Source organism: Macaca fascicularis, chromosome 15 (genome assembly GCF_037993035.2).
Source record: "Macaca fascicularis isolate 582-1 chromosome 15, T2T-MFA8v1.1".
NCBI classification, from domain to species: Eukaryota; Metazoa; Chordata; class Mammalia; order Primates; family Cercopithecidae; genus Macaca; species Macaca fascicularis.
The window spans coordinates 79,679,685-79,696,031 of NC_088389.1; the positions used below are offsets into that span (position 1 = coordinate 79,679,685).

At 45.2% G+C, this 16,347-nt stretch overlaps 2 protein-coding genes across 11 annotated transcripts in view; both read left to right on the plus strand.

Annotated features, from left to right (window-relative positions):
• RPS6 (ribosomal protein S6) overlaps positions 1–1,095 on the plus strand; it is a 183,954-nt gene extending 182,859 nt beyond the window's left edge. Inside the window, exon 5 of the mRNA XM_074017424.1 lies at positions 977–1,095. Coding sequence (XP_073873525.1) covers positions 977–996 — 20 coding nt within the window. The 3' untranslated portion in view covers positions 997–1,095. The remainder of the gene's footprint in view (positions 1–976) is intronic.
• Positions 1–16,347, plus strand: part of LOC102124370 (perilipin-2) — a 119,328-nt gene that overhangs the window by 28,543 nt on the left and 74,438 nt on the right. For 8 of the 10 annotated variants that reach the window (XM_074017396.1, XM_074017413.1, XM_074017402.1 and 5 more), the window contains exon 3: positions 1,046–1,216. In XM_074017396.1, the coding sequence (XP_073873497.1) occupies positions 1,113–1,216 (104 nt within the window). In that variant the 5' untranslated portion in view covers positions 1,046–1,112. The remainder of the gene's footprint in view (positions 1–1,045; positions 1,217–16,347) is intronic. The other 2 variants (XM_074017403.1, XM_074017397.1) reach the window with 1 other exon arrangement.

Consider the following 16,347-nt stretch of genomic DNA (forward strand, 5'->3'; position numbering starts at 1 on the left):
TCTGAATCAGTGGTGGGAACAACAAATTTCCCCGTGAAGCAGGGTGTCTTAACCCATGGCCGTGTCTGCCTGCTACTGAGTAAGGGGCATTCCTGTTACAGACCAAGGAGAGTGGGACAAAGAAAGAGAAAATCAGTTTGTGGTTGTATTGTGGATGCCAATCTGAGCATTCTCAACTTGGTTATTGTGAAAAAAAAAGGAGAGAAGGATATTCATGGACTGACGGACTGACTGATACTATGGTGCCTCATCGCCTGGGGCCCAAAAAAGCTAGCAGAATTCGCAAACTTTTTTTTTTCTTTTTTTTTGAGATGGAGTCTCAGTCTGTCACCCAGGCTGGAGTGCAGTGGTGTGATCTCGGCTCACTGCAACCTCCGCCTCCAGGGTTCAAGTGATTCTGCTGCCTCAGCCTCTCAAGTAGCTGGGATTACAGGTGCCCACCACCACGCTCAGCTAATTTTTTGTATTTTTAGTAGAGATGGTGTTTCACTATGTTGGCCAGGCTGGTCTCGAACTCCTGACCTTATGATTCACCCACCTCTGCCTTCAAAAGTGCTGGGAATACAGGCGTGAGCCACTGCACCTGGCCAAACTTTTCAGTCTGTCTAAAGAAGATGATGTCAGGCCGGGCGCGGTGGCTCAAGCCTGTAATCCCAGCACTTTGGAAGGCCGAGACGGGCGGATCACGAGGTCAGGAGATCGAGACCATCCTGGCTAACACGGTGAAACCCCGTCTCTACTAAAAAAAATACAAAAAACTAGCCGGGCGAGGTGGCGGGCGCCTGTAGTCCCAGCTACTCGGGAGGCTGAGGCAGGAGAATGCCATAAACCCGGGAGGCGGAGCTTGCAGTGAGCTGAGATCCGGCCACTGCACTCTAGCCTGGGTGACAGAGCGAGACTCCGTCTCAAAAAAAAAAAAAAAAAAAAGAAGATGATGTCCACCAGTATGTTGTAAGAAAGTGCTTAAACAAAGAAGGTAAGAAACCTAGGACCTAGAAACAAAACACCCAAGATTCAGTGTGTTGTTACTCCACATGTCTTGCAGCACAGATGGCAGTGTATTGCTCTGAAGAAGCAGCTTACTAAGAAAAATAAGGAAGAGGCTGCAGAATATGCTAAACTCTTGGCCAAGAGAAATTAAGGAGGCTAAGGAGAAGTGCCAGGAACAATTTGCGAAGAGATGCAGACTTTCCTCTCTGCCAGCTTCTGCTTCTAAGTGAGTAACAAATAAATAAGATCAGACTTGCAAAAAAAAAAAGAGGCCGGGCGCGGTGGCTCAAGCCTGTAATCCCAGCACTTTGGGAGGCCGAGACGGGCGGATCACGAGGTCAGGAGATCGAGACCATCCTGGCTAACACAATGAAACCCCGTCTCCACTAAAAATACAAAAAAAAAAAATTAGCCGGGCGTGGTGGCGGCGCCTGTGGTCCCAGCTACTCGGGAGGCTGAGGCAGGAGAATGGCGGGACCCCGGGAGGCGGAGCTTGCAGTGAGCCGAGATCGCGCCACTGCACTCCAGCCTGGGCGACAGAGCGAGACTCCGTCTCAAAAAAAAAAAAAAAAAAAAGAAAGAAAGAAAAAGAAAAGAAACCCTGTCACTCCCATTGCCCTCTTCTCAGCCCCTGGCAATCACTAGGCTACTTCTTATATCTATAGATTGCCTATACTGGATATTTTATTTAAATGAAATCATACAGTATGTGGCCTTTTGTGTCTGGCTTGTTTCACATAGCATAATGTTTTCGAGTTTCATCCATGTTGTAGCATGTATCAGTACTCATTCTTTTTTATGCCTGGATAATAACCCATTGTATGGCTATACCACGTTTTGTTTATTCATTCATTAGTTGATGGAAATTTGAGTTTTTTCCACCTTTTGGCCATTATAAATGATACTGCTGTGATCAATGGTGTATAAGAATTTGGCCAGGCAGGGTGGCTCAAGCCTGTAATAGCAGCACTTTGGGAGGCCGAGGCGGACGATCACTTGAGCTCAGGAGTTGGAGACCAGCCTGGCCAACGTGGTGAAACCCCATCTCTACTAAAAATACGAAGCTGGGCAAGGTGGCAGGTGCCTGTAATCCTAGCTACTCGGGAGGCTTGCAGTTAGCCGAGACCACACCATTGCACTCCAGCCTAGGCAACAGAGCAAGACTCTGTCTCGAAAAAAAGAATTTGAGTACTTGTTTTGAATTCTTTTGGATATATACCTAGGAGTAGAATTTCTGGGTCATATGTTAATTCTGTGTTTAACTTTTGAAGGAACCACCAAATAGTTTTCCATAGAGGCTGTAGCATCCTACATTTCTTCTAGCAATGTACAAGAGTTCCAATTTTTCCATATCCTCACCATTTATATATCTAGACTATAAAAAGAACAGCCTTGTTAGATATATGATTTGCATATATTTTCTCCCATTCTGTGATTTGGCTTTTTATTTTCTTGATGATGTCCTTGGAAGCAAAAAGTTTTATATTTCAGTGATGTTCAATGTGTAGAATAAAATTTATAGGAGGCCATTGGTTTGGACTGAGCTCCTGTCCTAGGCCTAACAGATCCAACCAAAATGGAGTTACTAATGCTGAAATTGCATGTCAGTAAGTCAAAACTAAGATCTTTATCTGACCTTCTGAGAAATCAGGAGAGAAAGAGAGAGAATAGCCAAATCCTCCAGCAGGCCAGTTTTAGCTGGCATGATAAGGAAATCCCCTCTGCCTGTCTGTAAAAGCTATCTCTGGCATGATAAGGAAGTCCTCTCTGCCTGTTTATAAAAGCAATCTCTTCTGCTTTGCTCATTGGAAGACTCATTCTGTTTTATAGAATGATATATTGCCTGAGTTTAGAATCACAAATAAATAACAATTAAGATTTTTAAACTAAATGTGTTGTAATTTTCTCTTTTGACAAATATATTCATTTGTTCTTTTGTCATTTGTGCTTTTGATGTCATATCTCAGAAACCATTGTCTAATGAAAGCTCCTGAAAATGTACACATATGTTTTCTTTTAAAACTCTTAATACTTTTCACTCTTACATTTGGGTGTATGGTCCGTTTTGATTTTATTTATTTGAGTTTTTTGTTGTTGTTGTTTGTTCGTTTGTTTTTTGAGGTGGAGTCTTGCTCTGTCGCCCAGGCTGGAGTGCAGTGGTGTGATCTTGGCTCACTGCCAGCTCCGCCTCCCAGGTTCATGCCATTCTCCTGCCTCAGCCTCCCGAGTAGCTGGGACTACAGGCGCCCACCACCATGCCCAGCTAATTTTTTGTATTTTTAGTAGAGACAGGGTTTCACTGCGTCAGCCAGGATGGTCTCGATCTCCTGACCTTGTGATCCGCCCACCTTGGCCTCCCAAAGTGCTGGGATTACAGGCATAAGCCACCACACCCGGCCAATTTTGAGGGTTTTTTTTAGATAGGGTCTTGCTCAATTGCCCAGGCTTCAGTGCAATGGCACAATCATGGCAGTTGGCTCACTGCAACTTCCAAAACTCTTAGGCTCAAGCAATCCTCCTGTCTCAGCCTCCTGAATAGTTAGGACTACAGATGCTTGCCACCACACATGGCTAATTTTTAAATTTCTTTAAAAGACATGTCTTTTTTTGTATGTGTGGGTGTGAAAGGGTCTTGCTCTGTTGCCCAGGCTGGAGTCCAGTGGCATGATCAGCTTGCTGGATTCAAGTGATCCTTTCATCTTAGCCTCCTGAGGAGCTGAAGCTACAGACACACACCATCATGCCCAGGTAATTTTTTAAATTTTTAGTAGGGACGAAGTCTCACTATATTGTTCAGGCTGGTCTTGAACTCCTGGGCTCAAGCGGTCCTCCCACCTTAGCCTCTGAAAGTGCTAGGATTACAGGACAAAGCCACTGTGCCTAGCCTGGAGTTAATTTTTGTATATGAAGTAAGCTAGGGTTCCAACTTCATTTTTTTTTTTTTTCACCTGACATCCATTTGTTTCAGCATTATTTGTTGGAAAGGTAGTTTATTTGGGTCAAGTTTGAGGACTGCAACCTGGGACCTTTGATTAAGTTGCCCCGAATATATGCTCTGATCAGCAGCAGTTACAAGTGAATTTTTAAAGAAAAAAACAAGAGATAGTTCCTAAGTTGTTTACCAAGAATTTACCATAAAATAACATTAACTATTAATTGGCTATACATTGACTTTTCTTTTTAATTTTATGTTGTTTTATTTTATTTTGTAGAGACAGGGTTTTACCGTGTTACCTAGGCTGGTCTTGAACTCCAGAACTCAGGGGATCCACCCGCCTTGGCCTCCCAAAGTGCTGAGATTACAGGCATGAGACACCACGCCTGGCTTGTTTTGGCTTTTGGTTTTGTTTAAGATAGGGTCTCACTGTTGCTTAGGCTGGACCATACTGGTGCAAGCACAAATCACTGCAGCCTCCACCTCCCAGGCTCAAGCAATCCTCCCACCTCAGTCCTGTAAGTATCTGGGTGTGCACCACCACACCTAGTTAATTGTTTTTTAAATTTTTTGTAGAGATGGGTTCTCTCTGTGTTGCCCAGGCTGGTCTGGAACTCCTGGGCTCAACCAGTCCTCCTGCCTCTCCTTCTCAAAGTGTTGAGACTATAGCACCGTGCCTGGCCCCAAATCCCTTTAAACAATTGTCCCCTGGACATGTCTGTGAGTGGGCAGGGGAGCTTGACATACTCATGTCTCTCTGGCCTCAATAAATTTTGCATCTCAACATCCCAGACTGCTCTAAGCTATTTTTCTTTACTCAGAAATCAGAATGTAGGCTGGGCATGGTGGCTCATCCCTGTAATCCCAGCACTTTGGTAAGCCTGCCTAGGTGGGAGGATAGCTTGAGCCCAGGAATTTGAGATCAGTCCTGATCTCAAATAGCAAGCCAACATATATATATAATTTAAAAAAATTAGTTGGGGCCTGGTATGGTGACTTACACCTATAATCCTAGCACTTTGGGAGGCCGAGGCAGGTGGATTATCTGAGGTCAGAAGTTCGAGACCAGCCTGGCCAATATGGCAAAACCCTGTCTCTACTAAAAATACAAAAATTAGCTGGGCATGGTTGTGAGCACCTGTAATCCCAGCTACTCAGGAGGCTGAGGTAGGAGAATCACTTGAACCCAGGGAACAGAGGTTACAGTAAGCTGAGATTATACCACTTCACTTCAGCCTGGGCCAAAGAGTGAAACTGTCTCAAAAAAACAAACAACAAAAAAAATTAGTTGGGTATAGTGGTGTGTACCTGTAATCCCAGTTACTTGGGAGGCGAGGTAGGAGGATGGCCTGAGCCTGGGATGTCAAGTCTTCGATGAGCCCTGATCTCATCACTGCACTCCAGTCTGGGTGACAGAACAAGACCCTGTCTCAAAAAAAAAAAAAAAAAAAAAAAAAAAAAGCCAGACATTGTGGCAACAGTCTGTGGTCCCAACTACTTAGGAGGCTGAGGTGGGAGGATCACTTGAGCCCAGTAGACTGAGGCTGCAGTAAACTGTGATTGCACCATTGCCTTCCAGCCTGAGGGACAGAGCGAGACCCTGGCTAAGAAGTCAGAATGAGTCGGGCACGGTGGCTCAAGCCTGTAATCCCAGCACTTTGGGAGGCCGAGACGGGCGGATCACAAGGTCAGGAGATCGAGACCATCCTGGCTAACACGGTGAAACCCCGTCTCTACTAAAAAATACAAAAAACTAGCCGGGCGAGGTGGCGGGCGCCTGTGGTCCCAGCTACTCCGGAGGCTGAGGCAGGAGAATGGCGTAAACCCGGGAGGCGGAGCTTGCAGTGAGCTGAGATCCGGCCACTGCACTCCAGCCTGGGCGACAGAGCCAGACTCAGTCTCAAAAAAAAAAAAAAAGAAGTCAGAATGTATGTGTCCTTCAATTTTATTCTTCCTCTTCCTGATTGTATTGGCTATTCTCAGTCCTTTGAATTTCCAAACTCTTTTCAGAATCAGCTTGTTGATTTCTGCGAAGAAGACAGCTGGGGTTTCGAGAGGAGTGGTGTTAAATGTGTAGATCAGTTTGGGGAGTACTGCCATCTTATCAATATTAAGTCTTACAATCCATGAACATAGGATGTCTTTCCATTGATTTAGATCTTTTAAAATTTATTTCAGCAACGTTTGTAGTTTTCAGAGTACACGTTATACAATTCTTTTGTTAAATGTATTTCTATGCCGGGCGTGGTGGCTCACGCCTGTGATCCCAGCACTTTGGGAGGCCGAGGTGGGCGGATCACAAGGTCAGGAGATTGAGACCATGGTGAAACCCCGTCTCTACTAAAAATAGAAAAAATTAGCCGGGCTCAGGGGCGGGCGCCTGTAGTCCCAGCTACTCGGGAGGCTGAGGCAGGAGAATGGCGTGAACCCGGGAGGCGGAGCTTGCAGTGAGCCGAGATTGCGCCACTGCACTCCAGCCTGGGCGACAGAGCGAGACTCCGTCTCAAAAAAAAAAAAAAAAAAAATGTATTTCTATGTACTTGATTTATTTATTTATTTATTTATTTATTTGAGACAGAGTCTTGCTTTCACCCAGGTTGGAGTGCAGTGGTGCGATCTCAGCTCACTGCAACCTCCACCTCCCGGAGTTCAAGCAATTCTCCTGCCTCAGCCTCCCAAGTAGCTGGGACTACAGGCGCATGCTACCACACCCTGCTAATTTTTATATTTTTACTAGAGAAGAGGTTTCACCATGTTGGCCAGACTGGTCTCAAACTCCTGACCTCAGGTGATATGCCCACCTCAGCCTCCCAAAGTGCTGGGATTATAGGCATGAGCCACCATGGGCAACTGTATTTTTGTTTTTAATTTATTTTTTTGAGATAGGGTCTCACTCTGTCACCCAACCTGGACTTCAATGGTGCAATTATAGTTCACTGCAGCCTCAACTTCCCAGACTCAAACCCTCTTCCCACCTCAGCTTCCCGAGTAGCTAAACTACACAGCTGCATGCCACGACACCCAGCAAAAAAAAAATTTTTTTTTGAGACGGAGTCTGGCTCGTTGTCCAGGCTGGAGTACAGTGGCTCGATTTTGGCTCACTGAAACCTCCACCTCCCGGGTTCAAGTGATTCTCCTGCCTCAGCCTCCTGAGTAGCTGGGATTACAGGCGCCCGCCACCATGCCTGGCTAATTTTTGTAGTTTTAGTAGAGATGGGTTTTCACCATGTTGGCCAGGCTGGTCTTGAACTCCTGATCTCAGGTGATCCACCTGCCTCAGCCTCCCAAAGTGCTGGGATTACAGGTGTGAACCACTGCGCCAGGCCTCACCCAGCAATTTTTTTTTTTTTTTGAGACGGAATCTCACTCTGTTGCCTAAGCTGGAGTGCAATGGCATGATCTTGGCTCACTGCAATCTCTGCCTCCTGGGTTCAAGTGTTTCTCCTGCCTCAGCCTCCAAAGTAGCTGGGATTACAGGCACCTGCCACCATGCCTAGCTAATTTTTGTATTTTTAGTAGAGACGGTGTTTTGCCACATTGGCCAGGCTGGTCTCAAACTCTTTACCTCAGGTGATCTGCCCTACTCGGCCTCCCAAAGTGCTGGGATTACAGACGTGAGCCACCCCTCCCAGCCCACCCAGCAAACGTTTAAAAAGAATTTTTGTAGAGTTGGGGCTCTCACTGTATTAACTAGATTGGTCTCGAACTCCAGATTGGCTCCAGATTGGCCTCAAGTGATCTCAAACTCCAGATTGGCCTCAAGTGATCCTCCCACCTCAGCCTCCAAAGTGTCAGGATTACAAGTGAGAGCCACCATGTCTGGCCTGTATTTTTTTTTAATGCTGTCATAAATGAAATTGCCTTCTTAATTTCATTTTGGGATTGTTCCCTACTAGTGTAAAGAACTGATTTTTTTTTTTTTTTTTGTAAAGTTGATGTACCCTGCAACCTTGCTGAAGTCATTTTTAAATTCTAATAGTTTTTTTTTAGTAAATTCCTTAAAATGTTCTTTCTTTCTTTCTTTCTTTTTTCTTTTTTTTGAGATGGAGTCTCGGTCTGTTGCCCAGGCTGGAGTGCAGTGGCATGATCTCAGCTCACTGCAACTTCTGCCTCCTGGGTTCAAGCAATTGTCCTGCCTCAGCCTCCTGAAAATTTTTTGTATACAAGATCATACACCGTGCAAGTAGAGATTGTGTTACTTCTTATTTTCCAATCTGGAGACCTTGTATTTATTTATTTTCTTGCGTAATAGCCCTCACTGGAACCTCCAGTGCAATGTTGAATGGCAGTGGCAAAGTGGACCTGCTTGTCTTATTTCTGATGTTAGAGGAAAAGCATTCAGTCTTTCACCATTAAGTGTGATGTTAGTGATGGGGTTTTAGCTATGTCTACAATGCCAGTGCATATTCTAGTATAGAAGTTCCAGCTGAGGGTAGAAATAGAGAACAAAGGTCAGAAGAAAAAGTTGGGCTACATTTGGGAATCCTCAGTATTCAGATGAGAGTTCAAGTTATGGAAACTTAAGATTGTCCAGGGCAGGCCGGGCGCGGTGGCTCACGCCTGTAATCCCAGCACTTTGGGAGGCCGAGGCGGGCGGATCACAAGGTCAGGAGATCGAGACCACGGTGAAACCCCATCTCTACTAAAAATACAAAAAAAAAAATTAGCCGGGCGCGGTTGTGGGCGCCTGTAGTCCCAGCTACTCGGGAGGCTGAGGCAGGAGAATGGCGTGAACCCGGGAGGCGGAGCTTGCAGTGAGCCGAGATCGCGCCACTGCACTCCAGCCTGGACGACAGAGCGAGACTCCGTCTCAAAAAAAAAAGATTGTCCAGGGCAGATCACATAGGATGAGAAGAGGATTGGGGATTGATATGGTTTGGCTTTGTGTCTCCACCCAAATCTCATTTTGAATTGTAATTCCCATGTATTGTGGGAGGGACCTGGTGGGCCGTGATTGGATCATGGGGGTGGTTTCCCTATGCTGTTCTCATAGTAGTGAGGGAGTTCTCATGAGATCTGATGGTTTAAAAGTGGCAGTTTTCCCTGCGCTCACTCTCTCCTGCCATCTTGTGAGGAAGGTGCTTGCTTCCCCTTCTCTTTCCACCATGATTTTAAGTTTCATAAGGCCTCCCCAGCCATGCATAACTGTGAGTCAACTACACCTCTTTCCTTCATAAATTACCTAGTCTCAGGCAGTTCTTTATAGTGTATGAGAATGAACTAAAACAGAGAATTGGTACTAACAGAGTGAGGTACTGCTATAAAGATAACCTGAAAATGTGGAAGTGACTTTGGAACTGGGTAATAAGCAGAAATTGGAACAGCTTGGAGGGCTCAGAAGAAGACAGGAAGATGTGGGAAAGTTTGGAGCTTACTAGAAACTTGCTGAATGGTTTTGACCAACATGCTCATAGAGATATGGACAATGAAGTCCAGGCTAAGGTGGTCTCAGATGGAAATGAGGAACTTTTTGGAAACTGGAGCAAAGGTCACTCTTGCTATGCTTTAGCAAAAAGACTGGTGGCATTTTGCCCCTGCCCTAGAAATCTGTTGAACTTTGAACTTGAGAGAGATGATTTAGGGCATCTGGCAGGAGAAATTTCTAAGCAGCAAAACATTCAAGAGGTGATCCGGATTTTTCTGAAAGCATACAGTCACATACGGTCACAAAGAGATGATTTGAAATTTGAACTTTTGTTTTGTTTTGTTCTTTTGAGATAGAGTCTTGCTATGTCACCCAGGCTGGAGTGCAGTGGCACGATCTCAGCTCACTGCTTTCTATGCTAAAACCAGAAAAGTCCCAATCAAACTAAGACAAATTGGTCACTTTTAGGAATACATGAATAAATACCTTTTCCCAAAGAGACTGAAGGAAGTTGAAATGTAATGGTGAGTTGAGATTGTGGTTCCTAGGCTACCCCACCAATACTTAGCAAATTCATAAGTCATGTAAAAACTTTTTCTAAGCCTTGAAGCTATGTTTGTCTAGTCCCTGAAATCTGACCACTCTTCTCTTTTATTTATTTATTTATTTATTTATTTATTTATTTATTTATTTGTGAGACAGAGTCTCATCTGTCGCCCAGGCTGGAGTGCAATGGCGCGATCTTAGCTCACTGCAACCTCCGCCTCCTGGGCTCAAACGAAAACAACTCTCCTTTTCATCTTACATTCCGTAGCCTGGAGTCCCTGTCTGCCATGAGTGGTAGGATGTGGGTAAGGCAGGTGGACAGCTCCAGGGCAACAGAGACAGAGGAGATTCTCGCACAAGAAGAGGAGCCGGACCAGACCTTTAAAAGCTCCTCCAGAGGCCGGGCATGGTGGCTCACGCCTGTAATCCCAGCACTATGGGAGACCGAGGCGGGTGGATCACCAGGTCAGGAGATCGAGACCATCCTGGCTAACACGGTGAAACCCCGTCTCTACCAAAAATACAAAAAATTAGCCGGGCATGGCGGTGGGTGCCTGTAGTCCCAGCTACTTGGGAGGCTGAGGCAGGAGAATGGCATGAACCTGGGAGGCGGAGCTTGCAGTGAGCCAAGATCGTGCCACTGCACTCCAACCTGGGCGACAGAGCGAGACTCCATCTCAAAAAAAAAAAAAAAAAAAAAACCTCCTCCAGAAATAATAGCTGGGGCATTTATGAAAAGGAAGCAGGTATCAGCAGCAGAAGGGCCCAGGAGCAAGAATAGTGAAGCACAAGGGGCTGTTTGTGCTGTTATTTGCAAGTCAGGAACTGTTTGACTTGACAAACACGTTATCACTCATGACTATTTTAAGAGAATTTCTGTCATGGTAAGTCCACTTCTAATCATTTCCACTAAGGGCACAATCAGGAATGTATGCAAATATATGTACAAAGAAGAAAAAAGGTACTGATTACAGTTTTGTAGTAGTAAAGATCTACAAGAGAAAGTGATACTTAATTGAGCTGAGCCGTGAAGGGTAAATAGGAGTTAGCCAGGTCTGCAGGGTGGGGAAGAGTAAGAAGGGAAGTTAAAGGGAACAGCATGTGCCAAGTTACAGAGATAGGACAGAATGTATTGGGAAACAGTAGGAAATTGGGTATTACTGGAGCAAAGGATACACTGTGAATGGGGGAAGGGACAAGGCTGGGAGGAAAACCTCAGAAGCAGAACAGAATTATAATGTCAATTTTTAAAATCATAGTCATTTTCCTCTTTGAGTGAATAAAAAACCACATTCTTTAGGTTGGCATGTATACACAGAGAGATAAGAAATCTAACTCTGTATGCAGAAAACTCAAACCAAGGGAAGTAGTGAATTATCCTTGAGTTTAAATGTTATTTGCAATAATAAAATAGGGAGATTAAAGAGTCCTGCTACTTTGATGTCAGGTGAAATCATGTCTATGTATAATACACTGGTCAAAGTTCAAGAACTGGTTATCTTTATAAAAACACTGCTCTCTTCTTTGCAAAGTCATCACAATGGCTCTAGAATTATTGGGGCAAAACATTTTGTTTTTCATGTAAAAAGTTATCTTTTTATTTATTTATTTATTTATTTTGAGATAGAGTCTCACTCTGATGCACAGGCTGGAGTGCAGTGGCACAATCTCGGCTCACTACAACCTCTGCCTCCCGGATTCAAGCAATTCTCCTGCCTCAGCCTCCCGAGTAGCTGGGACTCAGGGATGTGCCTCCATGCCTGGCTAATTTTGTATTTTTAGTAGAGACGGGGTTTCACTATGTTGGCCAGGCTGGTCTCGAACTCCTGACCTGAGGTGATCCACCCGCCTTGGCCTCCCAAAATGCTGGGATTACAGGTGTGAGCCACGGCGCCTGGGCCAAAAGTTATCTTTTTAGTCAAGTTGATAAAAAAATAAAACTTTGCTTATTGCTGATGGATCTATTTACATAATAAGAAATTTCTCGCCGGGCGCGGTGGCTCAAGCCTGTAATCCCAGCACTTTGGGAGGCCGAGACGGGCGGATCACGAGGTCAGGAGATCGAGACCATCCTGGCTAATATGGTGAAACCCCGTCTCTACTAAAAAATACAAAAAACTAGCCGGGCGAGGTGGTGGGCGCCTGTAGTCCCAGCTACTCGGGAGGCTGAGGCAGGAGAATGGCGTAAACCCGGGAGGCGGAGCTTGCAGTGAGCTGAGATCCGGCCACTGCACTCCAGCCTGGGCGACAAAGCGAGACTCCGTCTCAAAAAAAAAAAAAAAAAAAAAAAAAGAAATTTCTCTAAATTTATCATTATCACATTGTCTCAATCATTACCTGCTGTTGTTACCACTTATCTGTTCTTAAACTCCACTTACTTTTTGCAACTCGTCTTTTTGCTACTTCTACTGCTAAATAATCTTCGCAAAGGGAGTCTTTTCTTCCTATCTCTTCTCATCACCTGCTTCATTGTTCCCTGATCACAGAGATCAAAACCAAAATAATGTACCACCATCACTGTAGGGGATGGAAAAACACACACGGACCTTTTTCTTCTACCCTCCTAGGTTCTCCAGCTGGAGTCCTGGGAATCAAACTGATTAAAGATAGGTTAACAAGAGAAAAACAGAGTTTATTAGCATGGACAGCACACATACACAAAGGAGAAACTCAGTAATGAGTAACTCAAAGGGGTGGTTAAAATCTGGGGCTTATATAGCATCTTAACATGGAACAGTATATATGTAGAGAAGTGACAAGATAAAGGGGTTACAGCTTTTAGGGGCAGCAAACTGTGGGGAGGTAAATATGTGGGGGAGAAACCATTGGAAGATAAAGGTTATTTTATTTCTTTTGAGGCAGAGTCTCTCTCCATTGCCCAGGCTGGAGTGCAGTGGCTCCATCTCGGCCCACTGCAACCTCCACCTCCCAGCTTCAAGTGATTCTCTTGCTTGGCTTCCCAAATAGCTGGGATTGTAGGCACCTGCCACTATACTCAGGTATTTTTATTTTATCGTATTTTTAGTAGAGATGGGGTTTCAGGCCAGGCACAATGGCTCACGCCTGTAATCCTAGCACTTTGGGAGGCAGAGGTGAGCGGATCCCTTGAGCTCAGAAGTTCGAGACCAACCTGAGCAACATGGAGAAACCCCCATCTCTACCAAAAATATAAAACAATTAGCTGGGCATAGTGATGCATGCCTGTGGTCCCAGCTACTCAGAGAGGCTGAAGTGGGAGTATTGCTTGAGCCTGGGAGGTAGAGGTTGTAGTGAGTTGAGATCGTGCCACTGCACTCCAGCCTGGGTGACAGAATGAGACCCCATCAAAAAAAAAAAACAGAGAGAGAGAGAGAGAAGGGGTTTCACCATGTTGGCCAGGCTGGTCTCAAACTCCTGCCCTCAAATGATCCACCCACCTCGGCCTCCCAAAGTGCTGGGATTACAGGCCTGAGCCACAGCACCCGGCCAAAGGTTATCTTAATAAAGTTTTTTTATGTAGATTCCTTTCTCAGTGCTATGTCTGATCCCTGTCCTGGTAAGAGTCTCGGCTAAAAGTCAGGAATGATTGAGTTGTTCTCCTTTTCATGGAGGGGAAAGGAAATACCCTTACAATTTATGTCCTGTTCTTAGCCAGACAGGGGAAAGAAGCCCAAGAGCCTGTTTTTTGTTTCTGTTTTTGTTTTTGTTTTTTTAAATTGGAGGCAGGGTCTTGTTCTGTTGCCTGGGCTGGAGTGCAGGGGCACAATCACAGTTCACTGCACTCTCAACCTTCTGGGCTCAAGCAATCCTCCCACCTCAGCCTCCTCAGTAGCTGGGACTATAGGCATGTACTACCACGCCAGGCTAATTTTTGTATTTTTTTGTAGAGACAGAGTCTCACTATGATGCCCAGGCTGGTCTCAAACTCCTGGGCTTGAGTGATCCTCCCTCTTCAGCCTCCCAAAGTGCTGGGATTATAGGTGTGAGCCCCAAGAGCTTCTTTTGCATCAGCTATTTCTCAATCTTCTTCAGCTCAAAATAATCCTATTCGAATGACATTTTTGGGGTAGGATGTTCTAATCCACTGCAATGCCATTTATTGCATCAGCCAACACTGGATTCGTGATATTACTTGCTCACAGGTAGAGGCTATTAGACTCCCCTGACTGGTTAATTGAAATGAATGCATCTTCACTCTCTGTTTTCTTTTTTTAAATTTTGGCACTCATTTTTCAAGTTTCCGACAAAACATCTTGAAATGTCCCTCTGTAGGCCTCAAATAGTTAAGAGCCTCAGAAAAGCATAATTGGTTCTAAAGGTAACAATTCCTTTTAGTTGTGAGAACCAGTCTCACAACTTGCAATTATGGCCATAGAATTTTAGCAGTGCACACTAGCATGTACTTCAGAAATTATCTTGTCCAGATCCTTCTTATAGATAAAGCAACTGAACACAACACAGTGACTGAGTGACCTTGGGCAATTTACCTATCTTCTCACTTTTCTTATCAAATTGATCTCAGCAGTTCCTATACCTTTGAGGGTTATTGTAAGGAATAAATAATAAAAGGCTGGGCACAGTGGTTCACATTTGTAATTCCAGCACTTTGGGAGGCCAAGGCAGGAGAAGCAATTGAGCCCAGGAGTTTGACACCAGCCTGGGCAACATACCAAGACCCAGTTTCTAAAAGAAAAGGTTAAAAATTAGCAGGGCATGGTGGTGCATGCCTGTAGTCCTAGGTGCTTAGGAGGCTGAGGCCGGTGGATCATTTGAGCCCAGGAGTTTGAAGTCACAGAAAAGTGGTGTCGTTGTCTGGGATAAATATCAGAGGTTTCTTGTCTCATGCCAAGGGAATCGAGAATGTGGACACATAAGAAGTGGGTTTAAGAGCATTGGTTTAACAGGCAAAAGGAAGAGAAAAAGGAATACCTCTCTCTTGGAGAGAGAGGGATTCCTGAGTGGGACTTTTGGTCTCATGGTGAAACACATGGGGTTTTATAGATGAGCTTGAGGAAGCCGTGTCTGAGTTACTTAGAGCCCAAGAGATTGGATGGACCAGGTGTGCCATTTTCATAGCACGCAAAGAAGCTGGCTGCCCTACCCTAATATTTTATTATGCAGATGGGTCCTCTACCTGGCTGGAGCCATGTTGCCTGTTCCTTTTTTTTTTTTTTTTTTTTTTTTGAGACGGAGTCTAGCTCTGTTGCCCAGGCTGGAGTGCAGTGGCCGGATCTCAGCTCACTGCAAGCCCCGCCTCCCGGGTTCACGCCATTCTCCTGCCTCAGCCTCCCGAGTAGCTGGGAGTACAGGCGCCCGCCACCTCTCTACTAAAAATACAAAAATTAGCTGGTCATGGTGGCTCACGCCTATAATCCCAGCTATTTGGGAGACTGAGGCAGGAGAATCGCTTGAACCCAGGAGGCAGAGGTTGCAATTAGCTGAGATTGTGCCACTGCACTCTAACCTGGGCAACAGAGAGAGACTCCATCTCAGAAACAAACAAATCAGTGACAAATCAGTGACAAACCAATGCACTCTAGCCTGGTGACAGAGTGAGACCCTGTCTCTAAAAAGAAAAAAAATGGGCCCTGCACAGTGACTCACACGTGTAATCCTAACACTTTAGGAGGCCAAGGCGGGAGGATTGCTTGAGCCTAGGAGTTTGAGACCAGCCTGGGCAATATGGCGAAACCCCATCTCAGCAAAAAATACAAAAAGTAGCTGTGACAGCATGTGCCTGAAGTCCCAAGTACTTGGGAGGCCGAGGTGGGAGGATCGCTTGAGCCTGGGAGGCAGAGATTGCAGGAGCCAAGATCGTACCTCTGCACTTCAGCCTGGGCCGCAGAACAAGACCCTGTGTCAAAAAAAAAAGAAAAAATATAAATGAGATAATGCAAGTGAAACAGAGCAGTAATCATTCAATAAATGTTTGTTATGACCATGGATACAACAACTAAAAAGTCCTGAATATGCTATTTACAATTAACTCGGGAAGTCCCTAAATATCTCTGGATCTCAGTTTTCACAATCCATGAAATGAATGAGAAGGTTAGACTAAGTCAGTGGTTCAAGTTGTGCTGTGGAGTCCTAGGGCTTCCCTGAAGGACAGCAGAGAGGGGCTGGGAGGCCAGCAGACAGCCACCAAATAACCTACCTTTCTTCAACCAAAGCTGTTTAGCTTTCGTCTTCTGAAATTTTTTTTTTTTTTTTTTTTTTTGAGACAGAGTCTCGCTCTGTCACCCAAGCTGGAGTGCAGTGGCCGGATCTCAGCTCACCGCAAGCTCCACCTCCCGGGTTCACGCCATTCTGCTGCCTCAGCCTCCCGAGTAGCTGGGACTACAGGCGTCCGCCACCTCGCCCGGCTAGTTTTTTGTATTTTTTTAGTAGAGACGGGGTTTCACCATGTTAGCCAGGATGGTCTCAATCTCCTGACCTTGTGATCCGCCCGTCTCGGCCTCCCAAAGTGCTGGGATTACAGGCTTGAGCCACCGCGCCCGGCTCGTCTGCTGAAATTTTTGTTTGAATAAAATAG